This window comes from Neoarius graeffei, chromosome 23 (genome assembly GCF_027579695.1).
Source record: "Neoarius graeffei isolate fNeoGra1 chromosome 23, fNeoGra1.pri, whole genome shotgun sequence".
NCBI classification, from domain to species: Eukaryota; Metazoa; Chordata; class Actinopteri; order Siluriformes; family Ariidae; genus Neoarius; species Neoarius graeffei.
In genome coordinates, this window is record NC_083591.1 from 32,106,438 (window position 1) to 32,123,194 (window position 16,757).

The 16,757-nt window shown below is 40.9% G+C and overlaps 1 protein-coding gene across 1 annotated transcript in view; it reads left to right on the forward strand.

Annotated features, from left to right (window-relative positions):
* The window catches only part of per2 (period circadian clock 2), a 120,991-nt gene that overhangs the window by 86,134 nt on the left and 18,100 nt on the right, over positions 1 to 16,757 (forward strand). Inside the window, exons 14-20 of the mRNA XM_060906088.1 lie at positions 3,807 to 3,882; positions 4,069 to 4,234; positions 8,069 to 8,196; positions 9,854 to 10,048; positions 11,842 to 12,093; positions 15,235 to 15,689; positions 15,834 to 16,220. Of these exons, the coding sequence (XP_060762071.1) occupies positions 3,807 to 3,882; positions 4,069 to 4,234; positions 8,069 to 8,196; positions 9,854 to 10,048; positions 11,842 to 12,093; positions 15,235 to 15,689; positions 15,834 to 16,220 (1,659 nt within the window). The remainder of the gene's footprint in view (positions 1 to 3,806; positions 3,883 to 4,068; positions 4,235 to 8,068; positions 8,197 to 9,853; positions 10,049 to 11,841; positions 12,094 to 15,234; positions 15,690 to 15,833; positions 16,221 to 16,757) is intronic.

Consider the following 16,757-nt stretch of genomic DNA (forward strand, 5'->3'; position numbering starts at 1 on the left):
CTTCAGTTCTCCTTTAAATAGTATGCTTTGAAATAGGTGTCAGAAAATTGACAGTAATAATAATCAAAGCAATATAAATGCATGGTTCAGGAAAGCTTCACAGGTAACATCTGCTAAAAGCCACTCCAGAAATGTATTTACATCCATATCTAATCTCTACAGCCTCAGTTCCATTTTTCTGTAGTCCAGTTCCATTTTTTAATAGAAGCAGAGGCACTGCAGAGGCTTTAGCGGTATCCTATGCCATCCTGTCCATCAAAACCCCTGATATATGCCATCAGATTACCTCTATAAAATATCAAATGCATTTATCATACAAAAAGAGCAACTACACAAATGAAACTCATGACTGAAAAAAGGGTAACATACAGTGAGTGGGGTCCAAAACTCTGAGAGCTCTAGTGAAAATGCTTCTATTTTTGCATTATTTTCTAATTTAATACAACAATTTTCATGATAAATTATATTATTGACAACAACTTGAGTGAAACGTATAATCTTTAAACTATCTACATGAATTTCAGTTTCTTCACATTTGTTATGTTCCCTTTTTGCTTTAATGACTGTGTACTCAAGCTGGCATGGACTCTACAAGATTACACAAACCTAATGATCCTAATGATTTTAGATCAAATCCATCAGAGTGTCATCTGAGCACATGCTTCAGTTACTGGGTTTCACGTGACGTCACATCCGCCTCATCAGTTATGCAAAACTTGAGCTGGTGGTCTACCAAAGCTCAGTTGACAAAGCGTTTGTACGAAGAAGGTGCATTGCTCACATGAAAGATACCTGATGCTTGCGTTGTTTTAGGTTGTTTGAATCGATCAAACTGTGAAACTGCTAAAAGTTTCTTCAGGGTTCCCCGTGAACTAATAAAAAAGTGTGAACGAACACAGGATTTCACAAATAGACGTCGAGAAAGGTGGCTTTTGAACCTCTGACTGAAATCGAAGAGAGCCGAGTCGAAACATGCTCGAGTTTGCAGTGATCACTTCGTGAAAGGTTTGTATCTCCCTCTCAGCTACGTCCTTAGTGTTTTCCAAGTGCTTTTCTTGCTATGTGTCGTTATTTTACGGGACTTTTTTTAGTCACGAAGCGCTAAAGCCCCCAACTGTTTCTTTGTTTACTCCTCACAAAGTCTATATGCGTGAAGGTCATGACAAAATTCTTACCCAGCCGTACAGTTACAATGCGCTGTGATCACTTCTGTGTCTCGTTTAACTAAGATCCAGGTCTTTAAAGGGGTTTCTGATGATCTTTGTGAATGATTTGCCTGAGAGATAAGAGCCAACACAAGTGAGAATCAAGCGAACTGTTTGTTTACACTTCAACTTGCAGCGCGTCGTTGTAAAGACATGAATGAAAAGCTTAAAAAAAACCTACTTACACGGGCAAAAACAATACAGGATTCATTCGGCAGCGACTTGATACCGAGGTCCTTTACCCAGCTACATACAAAAAAGTTGTAAGCCTCCATACTCTTCCACGCTTTCATCTGTTTTGCGGTGTAGAAGGACGTCTGCAACACCAGATAGTTCGAGATGTCAGGGAACTCGACTGAAGGGTCATTTTCGAGATCGTATGACAAATCCTTCTTTCCCAGACTGTAGGGGTCGATTCCATTGCACATAGCAATCTTCTGAATATACAACCCCAATTCCAAAAAAGTTGGGACAAAGTACAAATTGTAAATAAAAACGGAATGCAATAATTTACAAATCTCAAAAACTGATATTGTATTCACAATAGAACATAGACAACATATCAAATGTCGAGAATGAGACATTTGGAAATTTCATGCCAAATATTGGCTCATTTGAAATTTCATGACAGCAACACATCTCAAAAAAGTTGGGACAGGGGCAATAAGAGGCTGGAAAAGTTAAAGGTACAAAAAAGGAACAGTTGGAGGACCAAATTGCAGCTCATTAGGTCAGTTGGCAATAGGTCATTAACATGACTGGGTATAAAAAGAGCATCTTGGAGTGGCAGCGGCTCTCAGAAGTAAAGATGGGAAGAGGATCACCAATCCCCCTAATTCTGCGCCGACAAATAGTGGAGCAATATCAGAAAGGAGTTCGACAGTGTAAAATTGCAAAGAGTTTGAACATATCATCATCTACAGTGCATAATATCATCAAAAGATTCAGAGAATCTGGAAGAATCTCTGTGCATAAGGGTCAAGGCCGGAAAACCGTACTGGGTGCCCGTGATCTTCGGGCCCTTAGACGGCACTGCATCACATACAGGCATGCTTCTGTATTGGAAATCACAAAATGGGCTCAGGAATATTTCCAGAGAACATTATCTGTGAACACAATTCACCGTGCCATCCGCCGTTGCCAGCTAAAACTCTATAGTTCAAAGAAGAAGCCGTATCTAAACATGATCCAGAAGCGCAGACGTCTTCTCTGGGCCAAGGCTCATTTAAAATGGACTGTGGCAAAGTGGAAATCTGTTCTGTGGTCAGACGAATCAAAATTTGAAGTTCTTTATGGAAATCAGGGACGCCGTGTCATTCGGACTAAAGAGGAGAAGGACGACCCAAGTTGTTCTCAGCGCTCAGTTCAGAAGCCTGCATCTCTGATGGTATGGGGTTGCATTAGTGCGTGTGGCATGGGCAGCTTACACATCCGGAAAGACACCATCAATGCTGAAAGGTATATCCAGGTTCTAGAGCAACATATGCTCCCATCCAGACAACGTCTCTTTCAGGGAAGACCTTGCATTTTCCAACATGACAATGCCAAACCACATACTGCATCAATTACAGCATCATGGCTGTGTAGAAGAAGGGTCTGGGTACTGAACTGGCCAGCCTGCAGTCCAGATCTTTCACCCATAGAAAACATTTGGCGCATCATAAAACGGAAGATACGACAGAAAAGACCTAAGACAGTTGAGCAACTAGAATCCTACATTAGACAAGAATGGGTTAACATTCCTATCCCTAAACTTGAACAACTTGTCTCCTCAGTCCCCAGACGTTTACAGACTGTTGTAAAGAGAAAAGGGGATGTCTCACAGTGGTAAACATGGCCTTGTCCCAACTTTTTTGAGATGTGTTGTTGTCATGAAATTTAAAATCACCTAATTTTTCTCTTTAAATGATACATTTTCTCAGTTTAAACATTTGATATGTCATCTACGTTCTATTCTGAATAAAATATGGAATTTTGAAACTTCCACATCATTGCATTCCATTTTTATTTACAATTTGTACTTTGTCCCAACTTTTTTGGAATCGGGGTTGTATCTAAAGCGAGCAGTGGCTTCTAGATTATGAGCGTACTCTGATAACTTATCGCTAGTTGTTTGCACTACGGCAGCCGTTTAGACCGCCAACTATTTCACTTCCAGTAAAACCGCTAAGATAAGTCACGTGACCGAAACCCAGCGATAGAACAGATTAGGAATGGGGAAAATCTCACCTTTTGTACAAAGCCGTTAACATGGTCAGTATTTCAAATTTGTTTACATTGAAATAGGGACCTAGACGTAGTACATAACGTTTGTTATATTCAGGATATTGAACATTTACTTTCTTTGTTGTGAATATTCCAAAACTCTAAAGGCTTCTGTTTATGTCTGATTTTACATGGACAAAAAGTCCAGATGTTCAGTGTGGTCTGAGACTTTTGGACCCCACAGTATAAATTATACTACATGTACAAAAGATTGTACTGCAGACAGCCACTAGAGGACATCCTAGGTGTTTTGGTTTCAGCTTTCAACTGCTTTCATGTTTGGTCACCATAGTGCAGTCTTCCGTATCATCATGTTTATTGGTTTTCTTTTCACAGAGAACATTTCAGGAGATCTGTAAAGGTGTTCACATGCAGAAGAACCAGCGACAGCCATTCAGAAAGAGTCCAGGCAGTAAGTATAAAAAGTGCCTCTGCTTCTGTGCTCACATGTGTATTTATGTATAGATGTTTCTGTGTAAGAAAAAAAAACCTGATTGTGTTTGTGTTGAAATTGTGATGTATGCCATACAAGCTGCTGGGGGACTGGAAGGGGCACGGAATATACTCTGACCTAAATCGGTCACACTTTCTCTGGCAGAACTGCTCCTGAAGTGTCCAGTAGTTCGTCCCAAAGACTCGGCACACCCAGTAAGCTGGAGACAGAGTGCGGAGGACCAGCAGGGCACCACACAGGAAGAACTTGCATTAAAAGACCAGACTGTCTACTCGTACCAGCAGATCAGCTGCCTGGACAGTGTAATTAGGTACAATGTTATAGTAAGCTGTTATTACTAATACAAAGAATATGATTGTTTTATGTTTCACCTATTAAGTTTGAGTCTTTAACAAAGTTTTATTCATTTGCTGATTATTCTATTATGATATGTTTAGAGTTTTAACAGCAGTCATGTCTGTTTCAGAGGTTTCCTTTACTTTTTTTTTTTTGTAGCCAGGGAATCCTTTAACTGGACAAAAAAAATCAGCAGACCTCCTCAGAACAGATTTATTTTCCAAATATAATTCAAGTATTGAAACATTAAGCTCATTGCTTTAGTGTACAGTAATATTTTGTCTGTTCATTGGATCAGTATAGGTTTTTTATGGTTCTGCCACTAGGTGGTGGAGGAGGCATTATGTTTACAGCTTGTACATCCATCAGTCCATCTGATCTCCCTTTTCCACCAAATCAGTTCCAGGGCTGGTTCGGGGCTGGTGCTGGTTCACAACTCGTTCAACTTGCGAGCCAGCTGAGAACCAGTTTGCTTTTCCATAGCTCGCGGTGCTAAGGGAAGCCACGTCATTACGTCGCTGTATACGTCAGTTACGTCGTTGTATACGTCAGTTACGTCGCTACGTTTGCATAAACCTTGGCGCAAATATCGAAGCAAAAACAACGCAGAAGAAGAAGCAGCAGCAACAACAATAATAATAATGGATGACTTCGCGTTTGTACAGCTGCTGCTTCTCGTCGCTTAAAAATGGCGATCGTTCGCGGTCTTGTTTTTGTTGTTGGTCTTAACAACTCCGCCCCCCCCGCTGATGTAAGCGGTTCTTTCCTCTGGCCCAGCAGAGAGTTGGTGCTAGCCTGGAACCGGTTTTTCTGGCCCCAGAGCCAGTTCTTTGTCAGTGGAAACAGAAAACCCGGTTCCAAACTAAGCACTGGCCCCGAACCAGCCCTGGAACTGCTTTGGTGGAAAAGGGGCATGAGAGTCACATTATCTCAAGAATAAGAGCTTAAATTTTGTAGGATATAAGGACTTATCATTGTAACCAGCAGATGAAATGATTAGATTTTGGAATTGATCCAGGAATTGGACGATTGTCTGAAATAACTTTTCTTCAATAGTTTCCTTCCTGTTTGAAGTATATTTTAAAGTGCATATTCTGGACCAATTTCGTTTTGTTTTTTTTTATATGAAAGTATGTCCCTTTACATACTCATCCAGAAGGGTAATTTTGCACAAGGCCATCTGTCTACAGCAGAAAAAATAAAATAACAAAACGCGTCTGTAAAAATCCCAAGGGAGTCTGGAGCGAGAATCGTGACGCTATCTGCGGAAGCGCCAGCAGGCTGCGTGAGTTTTGCACGGTTTCAGTACACAGCCTGTGTAGACCAAGCGCTCCCATTTCTCTCTCATTGTCCGGTCTTTTGGAAAACGATGAGTACTAATCCCATCAAGATTGGTGTTGCTACACCCTCCTACGATACATCTGTTAACCATTTTAATAATTACGCAATAACGTTGAAGAAATTTGCAGAAAACCACCAGGTCGTTTTCTCATAAACAAACCAGCGCTGACGTAGGATTCAGAGGGAGGCGTCCCGCACGCGACGTCACGGATATCAATGTTTGCCGGGAAATTCAAATGCAAAGTTTTTTCAGAGGCGGACCAATTCGCCTCAATTGGCTTGATTTCAACTGAATTTTTCTGGTATTGCGCAAGTTAAAAAAATTGCAGAGAATACAGAATGTTACAGATATTTGACCAAAGTTTTATATAAAATAGGAGAATTACATTGATCTTGCTCCTGAATTTACCCGTGATATGCAGTTTAAAGGTATTTGAGTCATACAAATTAGTAACAAAGAGTTACAACTAGACTTGTTGGCGGCTTCGGCATCCTCGTCGATGCCATTGGTATCGAGTTCTACTTGTTTAATTCTGTACTTTCCAGTCACAGATCACATTTTTATATGTTTTTATTTATTGCCATAGATTCAAGTTGGCATTATTTATGAGCCTCAAGGTTTTTTTTTTTTTAAATGTGCTGACTGCAAAGTTGAATTCTGGGCAAAAATGGTCTATTTCTATAGCTGTTGGAGTGTCAAGATGTTGTGCTGCTGCACACACCATGTATTCTATGCGTACTGTAAATGTTTTGCTGAGATAAAACGCTTCCTGCATTTAACGATTCCGGAGATTGCCGAAGCAAGTGAGCAACGGTATCATGTGACCGCCATGGGGCGTGTCTGACCTACTTTTAACCAAAACAAGTCAGCATGGGCAAACATGGCACACTCCACTCTCCTGCCAGCTAAAAGCCAGCAGAAAAGAAAAGGAAATCCTGCCTAGTGAGTGCAACTGCAAGATAGAGCAAGGTTAGATGATGCCATTTTTCTGGTGCTTAGAATGCATGGGCTCGACTCCACTGTAGCAAGTATGGAGTTATACACCTAATGTTGTGGTCTAACAGAAAAAGAAACAATAACACAAAAGCAGTAACAGAGAAAAGATATATTCATCTGTTGTTTCATGGATCTGTTTGCGAACGTCAACCACAAATTACATACCTGCGACTCAAAACTCTCCGAGGTCGATGCAGAATCACGATGTTTTCCACGAGTCGCCATCTTGGTGTGACACAGTTCTATAGTTAAGCTGATTAATTAAAACGCCTCACATTTGGCTGTTTCCACAGGGCCATACGGTTTACCTCAAGAGGTACGAAAACGGTCCCAAAACAGCAGAAAGCGACCCTCAGCACATCAAAATGATCATCTCTTATCTGCATGATATTGTTCTTGCGGGACATAGGAAAATGCCATGCACAATAAATTTTTTTTTTTTAAATTTCAGATGACTTTGCAGTCAGTACCTTTTAAGTAACCAGTTAACCAGGCTAATAACTGTCGGAACGCAATAAAAAATTTTTATAACTTCAATCAGTATTACAATTTTTTTTTAAATCACAGATTCCCTGTCTATGCTTTACAGGCCCCTGGCCATCCCTGGACCCCACTTTTACCTCTTTTCCACCAAATCAGTTCCAGGGCTGGTTTGGGGCCGGGGCTGGTGCTGGTTCACAACTCGTTCAACTTGTGAGCCAGCTGAGAACCAGTTTGCTTTTCCATAGCTCGCGGTGCTAAGGGAAGCCACGTCATTACGTCGCTGTATACGTCAGTTACGTCGCTGTATACGTCAGTTACGTCGCTACGTTTGCACAAACCTTGGCGCGAATATCGAAGCAAAAACAACACGGAAGCAGCAGCAGCAGCAACAACAACAACAATAATAATGGATGACTTCGCGTTTGTACAGCTGCTGCTTCTCGTCGCTTAAAAATGGTGATCTTTCGCGGTCTTGTTATTGTTGTTGGTCTTAACAACTCCGCCCCCCCCCGCTGACATAAGCGGTTCTTTCCTCTGGCCCAGCAGAGAGTTGGTGCTAGCCTGGAACCGTTTTCTCTGGCCCCAGAGCCAGTTCTTTGTCAGTGGAAACAGAAAACCCGGTTCCAAACTAAGCACTGGCCCCGAACCAGCCCTGGAACTGCTTTGGTGGAAAAGGGGCATTTGAGAACCATGAGTCTGTTGATCACAATAATAAATGGGGGGGTTATTTGGTTTAGAAACTGTGTTCTCTTTTTTAAAAAAAATTAAAATAGGATAAATCAGTTGCTGAAGATGGATAAATGACTTCTCTGTATCTTTATTCTTAAAGTCACTCTTAAGGTGTTAAAATCTGTTAATTTTCATGAGCCTAATTTAACTGTGATTAACAGTTCTCTCTCTGTCATAATTTTTCTGTTTGACTCTCACTCTCACACTCTCACTCACTTTCTCTTCTTTCTGTGTTTGTTGTTGTTGTTGTTGCTGCAGGTATCTAGAAAGCTGCAATATGCCCATCACAGTGAAACGTAAATGCCAGTCATCCTCTAATACCACTTCCTCTAACTCAGACGAGGACAAACAGAAGGCAGCCGAAAGCTCGATGCAGGTGGCTGAAGGTAGAAAAACATGCACTTCAAGCTACTTAACCACTAACCACATGTGCTGCAAATGGAGTGTTCGGTGCCTTCATTTGAAGTGAACAGAAAGTGAGTCATCAGTGTGATTCTGGGATGAATAACACACAGGAGTAAAAGTAACTAGGTAAAGACATTAGTCTTGAAAAAGATTGCTAGACATCCTGAAGAGTGTGAATCGAGGCCCAATATAAACTGCAGTGGTGTACATTTATTTTATGCGTGAAATGGAGTGTTGCTACCCCGCCTTTCGCCCGTAGTCAGCTGAGATAGGCTCCAGCTTGCCTGCGACCCTGTAGAACAGGATGAAGTGGCTAGAGATAATGAGATGAGATGAGATGAGATGAGATGAGATGAGATGAGATGAGATGAGATGGAGTGTTGCAAGCTCTTTTGGGTCACTATGATAATAACAGTGGGTGGCACGGTGGTGTAGTGGTTAGCACTGTCACTTCACAGCAAGAAGGTCCTGGGTTCGAGCTAGAGCCCTGCACTCCCGCGGGAGTCCCGCGGGACCCGACGCAAAGCAGTGCAGCGCGGGACAAATTTTGAAAGCTCATTGCGGGCGGGAGGGGGAGTGCACAATGTGGGAGCGGGCGAGAGAGGTGATAAGCTGCAGTCCCGCTAACTAAAAACGTGTTTAAAATAAAATTTCTAAATTATTAATTTATGTCTATCATATATAATTTGTGCTGGATATTTTATTTGGCATTAATAAAAACATGACAAGAACTTTCGTGAGAAATAACGCGAATGTCTTCATCATGCGGGATTTGCGGGCGGGACAAAATATGGCAGGCGCGGGCAGGAGTGGGACTGAAAATCATAATTCTTTGTGGGAGCGGGTGGGAGCGGGACTGCACAAGGCAGGAGCGGGACTGAAAATTCTGTCCCGCGCAGACCTCTAGTTCGAGCCCAGCGGCTGACGAGGGCCTTTCTGTGTGGAGTTTGTATGTTCTCCGTGTGGGTTTCCTCCAGGTGCTCCAGTTTCCCCCACAGTCCAAAGACATGCAGGTTAGGCTAATTGGTGGTTCTAAATTGACCGTAGGTGTGAATGGTTGTCTCTATGTGTCAGCCCTGCGATGATTTGGCGACTTGTCCAGGGTGTACAGCGCCTCTGTACAGGATAAGCGGTTACGGATAGTGGATGGATGATAATAACAGCAGTATTTAATAGTCAAATAATACCAATACACTTTTATTGACTTAAATATAAGAACAATTAAGACTGATGAAAACGAGCTTGCATGGTATGTTAATACGTCACATTAAAACTAACATCAAACTACACAAAACTAACATCATTTAGAATAACAAGAGTAACAGGTTAAAAGTATGTGTGTTAATTGATTTTCTTTTATAATAATGAACAGAATGAATCAGATATTTAATATAATGTTGCCTCATTCCAGTCCCCAATATCCAGTACGCCCTAATTAAGTAGATAATTGGCCAATTTCATTTCAAATAAAGCTGAGTACTAGCTTTCAGTTTTTACACTTATTATTAATTTATGTTTCAACAAATATGAATTTTTATTATTTATATACTATTTTTTAACATTCTTCCAAGAACTTGTGTATAACTTGTGCACATATAAAGCTCTAAAATATTGTTGTCTTCTCTCTTTATCCTTTAGCACCTGGACACCTGAAGTCCCAAGCTGGTCTTTCACCTCTGGATGTGTCGAAGAAGCCAAGAGGCTCAGGCGTAGTGGGCACTTCACTCACTCCCCTGGCACTGCCCAGCAAAGCTGAGAGTGTGGTGTCTATAACCAGCCAGTGCAGCTACAGCAGCACCATTGTCCATGTGGGGGACAAAAAGCCCCAGCCAGGTAGATAAGGCAACTAATTTAATCAGCAATGAGAATGTAAGTGGACAGAAACATGATCAATCAGAGGTCATTAGTTAACATATGAAAAGTCTTCAGGGGTAATCAACTTAAAAACTTCATCACAGCAGTGTAAGTTACCTTTGCCAAGGGCACTGACACAACCTGACAGACCCTGGCTTTTGGACTTGTTGATGGTAACAGTCTGGATGGTCCTTTTCGTCTTTGGTGTGGAGCGCACGGCATCCATTTCTTACAAAAATGACCTGGAATACTGATTCGTCAGACCACAATGCATGTTTCCACTGTGTGATGTTCCATCCAAATCCAAATGGAGGATTATCCAAATCCCTTCCTATCTGTCTTTGAGAAACATTGATTTTAGACATTTCAGTAATTTTCTCATGCATTTGTTGACAAACTGGAGCTCCTCAAAGACGAGGTCTTTCCTGGATATTAGTTTTGTACCAAGTCATGTTTACAATCACCTGTTGACATCACCTGTTTCAAATCACATTATTATTTAATTGTTTTACCTTATTACTAGTTCTAAATTACCCCCGTCCCAACTTTTTTGAAATGTGTTGCAGGTCTGAAACACAGGAATGAATGTATATTAAAGGAGAACTGAAGGCAAATTTTTTTATTATCAAAATTCTATTTATCTCATTTTATTAAATATAGGAATGCATTTTTGACAGCTGTTTTGTCACTGCTATAGCAAGTTATGAGTGTTTGAAATACGCTATGTAATATATCAGTCTATATGTCAAAGCAATGGCCGTAAACGAGATTCTCTGAGACCTGCGCGAGACATCGTAGGACGGAAGTAAAACGTACAGCGGAAATCAAAGTGACCAACATCTGCCAACGTTGTCAAAAGACGTGCGCGCCCTCTTTCGAATGCTGATGTAATCAAGCCGGAAGTTTTGTTTGGTTTGATAGCAATTAGGAAAGTTTGAAAAAAGTAGGTAGTAATCGTCATTTAAACTCGTTTTTGTGCAACATTTCGTTTGGAAAATGGTTTTCAAAATGGCGGCACTGACACCTGGCTGACACTTCACGTTTCAAAGTCTCGCACAAGTCTCGTGAAGATCATGCGGATAAGCGACGCCTGCCGTGGACCAAACGAACTAAATTCAACATGGCTATAAACCGAATCGGCCGATAAGTATAATATTTAATTGCAATTAGTTGCCAGTACGAGTCACGATATAAGGTTACTAAAACCGAAAACGTAATTGAATAACACGTTAATTAAGAAATAAAGCAAGTTTAAAAATGACTTGAGTTCTCCTTTAACAAATGTAATGAAGTTGACCAGACAAAACATCTGGGTTCATACTGTCTGCAATGAAATACAAGTCAAAGTAAATTTAGAAATCAGTTTCCTTTTTTATTTTCATTTTCCAAACGGTCACAGCTTTTTCTGATTTAGGGTTGTAGTATCAGCTTCTCTTCCAATGCTTATCAATGACCTGTGACAGTATAATATTACGATCAATTCTGTAAATGATATATAACGGGGTGAACTCCAACCACCATGTCCAGGAATAGTGTTTGTTGACAACGTAGCTTACAGGGTTGTACAGATTATAGCAAGGGTTCACTGAATAAATAAATCGTTTACATAATGCAAGCTGGCCCCTGCTAGGTTTCATTCATTGTTAGCTTTGCATTAGCATGTTTGCATGAATCGGGACGGTAGAGGTCGGGGTTGTGTGTTGCACACTAAATGGACCAGTCTGCATTATACAGAGTATGAATATGAATTTGGTCCTGTTTTTCTCACACAGAAATCATTGAGGATGGCCCCAGTGCTGGAGACACAGCGGAAGGTCCCACTCCAGCCACTCCTCCTACCACACATTCACCTCTCAGTCAAGAAAGAGAAGCGTATAAGAAACTAGGCCTGACCAAGCAGGTGCTGGCAGCACACACACAGAAGGAAGAGCAAGCCTTTCTCAACCGCTTTAAAGAACTAAGGGGGATTCACACTTTCAAAGCAGACTACCTGGTGAAGCAGAAAGGACAGGTCACATCCAATGGTGAGGAGAACATCATCTGGGTTTGCAATTCAGTCATTTTTATTTGTCATCTAGTTCAGTTGAAAATCTGTGTCAACTGAGCAGGAAATAAACAGAAGTGAGGAGGCACAGTTCACACCCTGGTAAACACTGTATAGAACGTCATTGTGAATTTCAGTCAGCAAAGCAGTTTTTTACCAGAGCTCATTAATTTATTGGACAAGAGAGTCACTCTTTGACTAAAGCCCAAATACGTACATTCCGAGCCCATGTACCAGTGAACGAGTGGGAGTAGGTGAAATGCCGCCTTGGCAGCGTAAGCCCTGACTCAACATGTTGGCTGTTTTCCTAAATATAGCTTGAGGAAAGTAATAAAGTTTCAAAGATGGGCTAAGCTCTTACTATAGGAAGTAAGATTATGATATACGGTAAGAAGACAGGATGTTTTAACAAATAGTGAGTTTAGAAATATCCAAGAAAAAAATAGGGCATGTGGGGGTTGCTGTCAGTGTTCCAGGCGTTCCATGGTGCTGAAAAGTGAGAGGCTGTGTTACTCTTTCCACTGATAACTTAATTATTCTTTGATTGCTGTTTATTGATTCTGCCTGGCTATTTAATTGCAAACTCTCACATACCAGTATCTCCATAATTATCACAAATGCAGGCAGACTGGTTGTCATTTCCAGGTTTGAACAGACCTCCACAAAAAGAGCGTGAATAGATTATTACTATTACTCTTTACTATCAGAATAATAATTCCCATTGTTAGTCAGTCACCCAAACATCAAGATCGCACATTAACATTTCACAAGATACTCGATTTAACCCTGTGAACGTGATCAATGCAAATTGTGTCCAAATACAGTGGTGTTTGAAAGTTTGTGAACCGTTTAGAATTTTCTATATTTCTGCATAAATATGACTGAAAACATCATCAGATTTTCACACAAGTCCTAAAACTAGATAAAGAGAACCCAGTTAAACAAATGAGACAAAAAATATTATACTTGGCCATTTATTTATTTATTGAGGAAAATGATCCAATATTACATATCTGTGAGTGGCAAAAGTATGTGAACTTTTGCTTTCAGTATCTGGTGTGACCCCCTTGTGCAGTAAAAACTGCAACTAAATGTTTCCGGTAACTGTTGATCAGTCCTGCACACCGGCTTGGAGGAATTTTAGCCCATTCTTCCGTACAGAACAGCTTCAACTCTGGGATGTTGGTGGATTTCCTCACATGAACTGCTCGCTTCAGGTCCTTCCACAACATTTCGATTGGATTAAGGTCAGGACTTGGATTTCGCCATTCCAAAACATTAACTTTATTCTTCTTTAACCATTCTTTGGTAGAACGACTTGTGTGCTCAGGGTCATTGTCTTGCTGCATGACCCACCTTCTCTTGCGATTCAGTTCATGGACAGATGTCCTGACATTTTCCTTTAGAATTCGCTGGTAGAATTCAGAATTCATTGTTCCATCAGTGATGGCAAGCTGTCCTGGCCCAGATGCAGCAAAACAGGCCCAAACCATGATACTACCACCACCATGTTTCACAGATGGGATAAGGTTCTTATGCTGGAATGCAGTGTTTTCCTTTCTCTAAACATAACGCTTCTCATTTAAACCAAAAAGTTCTAATTTGGCCTCATCCATCCACAAAACATTTTTCCAATAGTCTTCTGGCTTGTTCACGTGATCTTTAGCAAAGTGCAGAAGAGCAGCTATGTTCTTTTTGGAGAGCAGTGGCTTTCTCCTTGCAACCCTGCCATGCACACCATTGTTGTTCAGTGTTCTCCTGATGGTGGACTCATGAACATTAACATTAGCCAATGTGAGAGAGGCCTTCAGTTGCTTAGAAGTTACTCTGGGGTCCTTTGTGACCTCGCCGACTATTACACACCTTGCTCTTGGAGTGATCTTTGTTGGTCGACCACTCCTGGGGAGAGTAACAATGGTCTTGAATTTCCTCCATTTGTACACAATCTGTCTGACTGTGGATTGGTGGAGTCCAAACTCTTTAGAGATGGTTTTGTAACCTTTTCCAGCCTGATCAGCATCAACAGTGCTTTTTCTCAGGTCCTCAGAAATCTCCTTTGTTCATGCCATGATACACTTCCACAAACATGTGTTGTGAAGATCAGACTTTCATAGATCTCTGTTCTTTAAATAAAACAGGGTGCCCACTCACACCTGATTGTCATCCCATTGATTGAAAACACCTGACTCTAATTTCACCTTCAAATTAACTGTTAATCCTAGAGGTTCACATACTTTTGCCACTCACAGATATGTAATATTGGATCATTTTCCTCAATAAATAAATGACCAAGTCTAATATTTTTGTCTCATTTGTTTAACTGGGTTCTCTTTATCTACTTTTAGGACTTGTGTGAAAATCTGATGATGTTTTAGGTCATATTTATGCAGAAATATAGAAAATTCTAAAGGGTTCACAAACTTTCAAGCACCACTGTACATTATGGTATTCATAACTAGCCATTACTTCACAGTCTCTCTGTTTTCCTCTCTTAAAGTTAATATGCAAAAAAAAAAAAAAAACATGGCTTGTCACGTTACAGAGAAGCCTGTCATCTGTCATGAAGACTTTCCCATGGCTGAAAGCTTCCTGACTGTTAGAAAGCACTGACACTGGATGGAGACACATTAATGTTAAACATCTCCTTACAGAAAGCCTCACCATATCAGCAATTGTGCATCATTGTTAAATAGCAGCATGTTTTTAATGTGTTATTCGAAACAATTAATAGTTTAATAATATTTTTTTATAAATAAATCATAAATAAATAATAGTTTATTGTTAGATTATGTGACTTGAATGCTGTACAAGTCCCCATGAATGAGTTGTTACTGTAGAAATGATAGTGTATTAGTACAAGTTCATTATTATAACCATATGATATGAATTACAGCCAGCTCTGCAGTCAGAGGTGCTGTTAAAGGAAATTAATCAACCCCTTCTGACTTTGCAGATTTCAGACTTCAGTTTATGTTGTGATATCAGTGTCTCTAACTAATTCGTAAGAGTCCAGTATTAGCCTTATTTAAAATATAATGTAGTTAAATCACATCGAGCACTGTTCATATTTCATTTTATCTTTTCTAAATTTCTCCCTCTTTTCACATCTCTCTTTTTACAGCAGGACCTTCTCGTGGTAAACAGGGGGGGAGAGCAGAACCTGCCACTGGCCGCGGGGGCCGCAACAGAAAGTCCAAATCCAAGCGCATCAGACAGAATGAATCGTCCGACAGCACTATTTCACACCGGAGGCAGCTGTTCAGGCAAGAACTGCAAGGACTGAACCAGACTTCATGGTCTCCTTCAGAGACCTCACAGTCTGCCTTTCCCATTGCGTACCCAGCCGTTATGCCTGCATACTCGCTCCAGGTGTACCCAGGGACCAATTCCATGCCACCCAGGGTGGATGCGCCACTCTCAGGATTTGAAGACGGCCAGGGTAACCAGAATCCACACTTCCCCATGCAGCCCCAATTTCCTGCCCCTTTTGTCACACCCATGGTAGCACTTGTGCTGCCCAACTACATGTTTCCACAACTAGGAAGTGCCCCTCGGCAGCCTTTCTACCATGAGCAGGTGACCTTCAGCTGCTCAGTATTCTTTTTTTTTTTTGTCTGTAATATCCTGTTTTTAATAGCATGTTGGGGTTTTGGTAAAGCAGTATATAAGTGAAACATATATGATTATTAATCAATTTTTTGTCTTATTACTCTCCTACAGGCTTTGTTCCCACCCACTCAGGTTCCATTCCAACCCCAGACAACATTTCCTGTACAGACTCCGTGCACCCCACAAAACCCTTTTCCAGCTCAGCCATTCCCTTTCACACCACTGGACAGGCAACCCAAGCCAACGGAACCAGAAACAAGGGAGGAGCCTTCACGGAGCTCCACCCCTCAGTCACTTGGTGTACAGGGCCAATCATCTCCACCCTTGTTCCAGTCACGGTGCAGTTCACCACTGCAGCTCAACCTTTTGCAGCTGGAGGAGAGCCAGCGTTCCAATGAAAGACAGGAAGCCACAGCAACCTCTGCTGGTACTCAGGGGAGCACTGCAGTGGAGAAAGGAGCAAACGCTGGCAGGCAGACCAAGACAGACAAAGAGCCAGTATGGATTTGATTCCTTTTAGCTCCTCATTTCTGTCTTCTCTTGCTCCTGCTCTCTCTCTCTCTCTCTCTCTCTCTCTCTCTCTCTCTCTCTCTCTCTCCACCTGATGGCATTATTATGTAGTTTATTTTTTGCTTTTGTTCTTTTTTTCCCTATGGATTAAAAGCAGTTACTTGAAATGAATAAATGATAAAGTATTTGCCCCTTAAAGTTAATAGCTGGACACCAAACTCTTTCTGTAGTTTAACTGACAATTGGTATGATATTCTTCTTGCAGAATCCTGCTTTTGCTTTATACACAATACAGTTGCACTCCTTAAAAAGCCAACTAGTGACTAATCTGACATAACAATAGATTTGCCTTGGTATACACCAAGCTATTCTTTTCTTAGTGTCTTTCCTTAGCTGAATAATAGTTTAGTTTCACTATTTTTCAAAGTATTTTTATTCAGATATTATGGTTTAGTGGATTACCAGACTTGTAGTAAAAGCTTTGTAAATGCAGTGTTTTCCTTTCTCCAGACATAACGCTTCTCA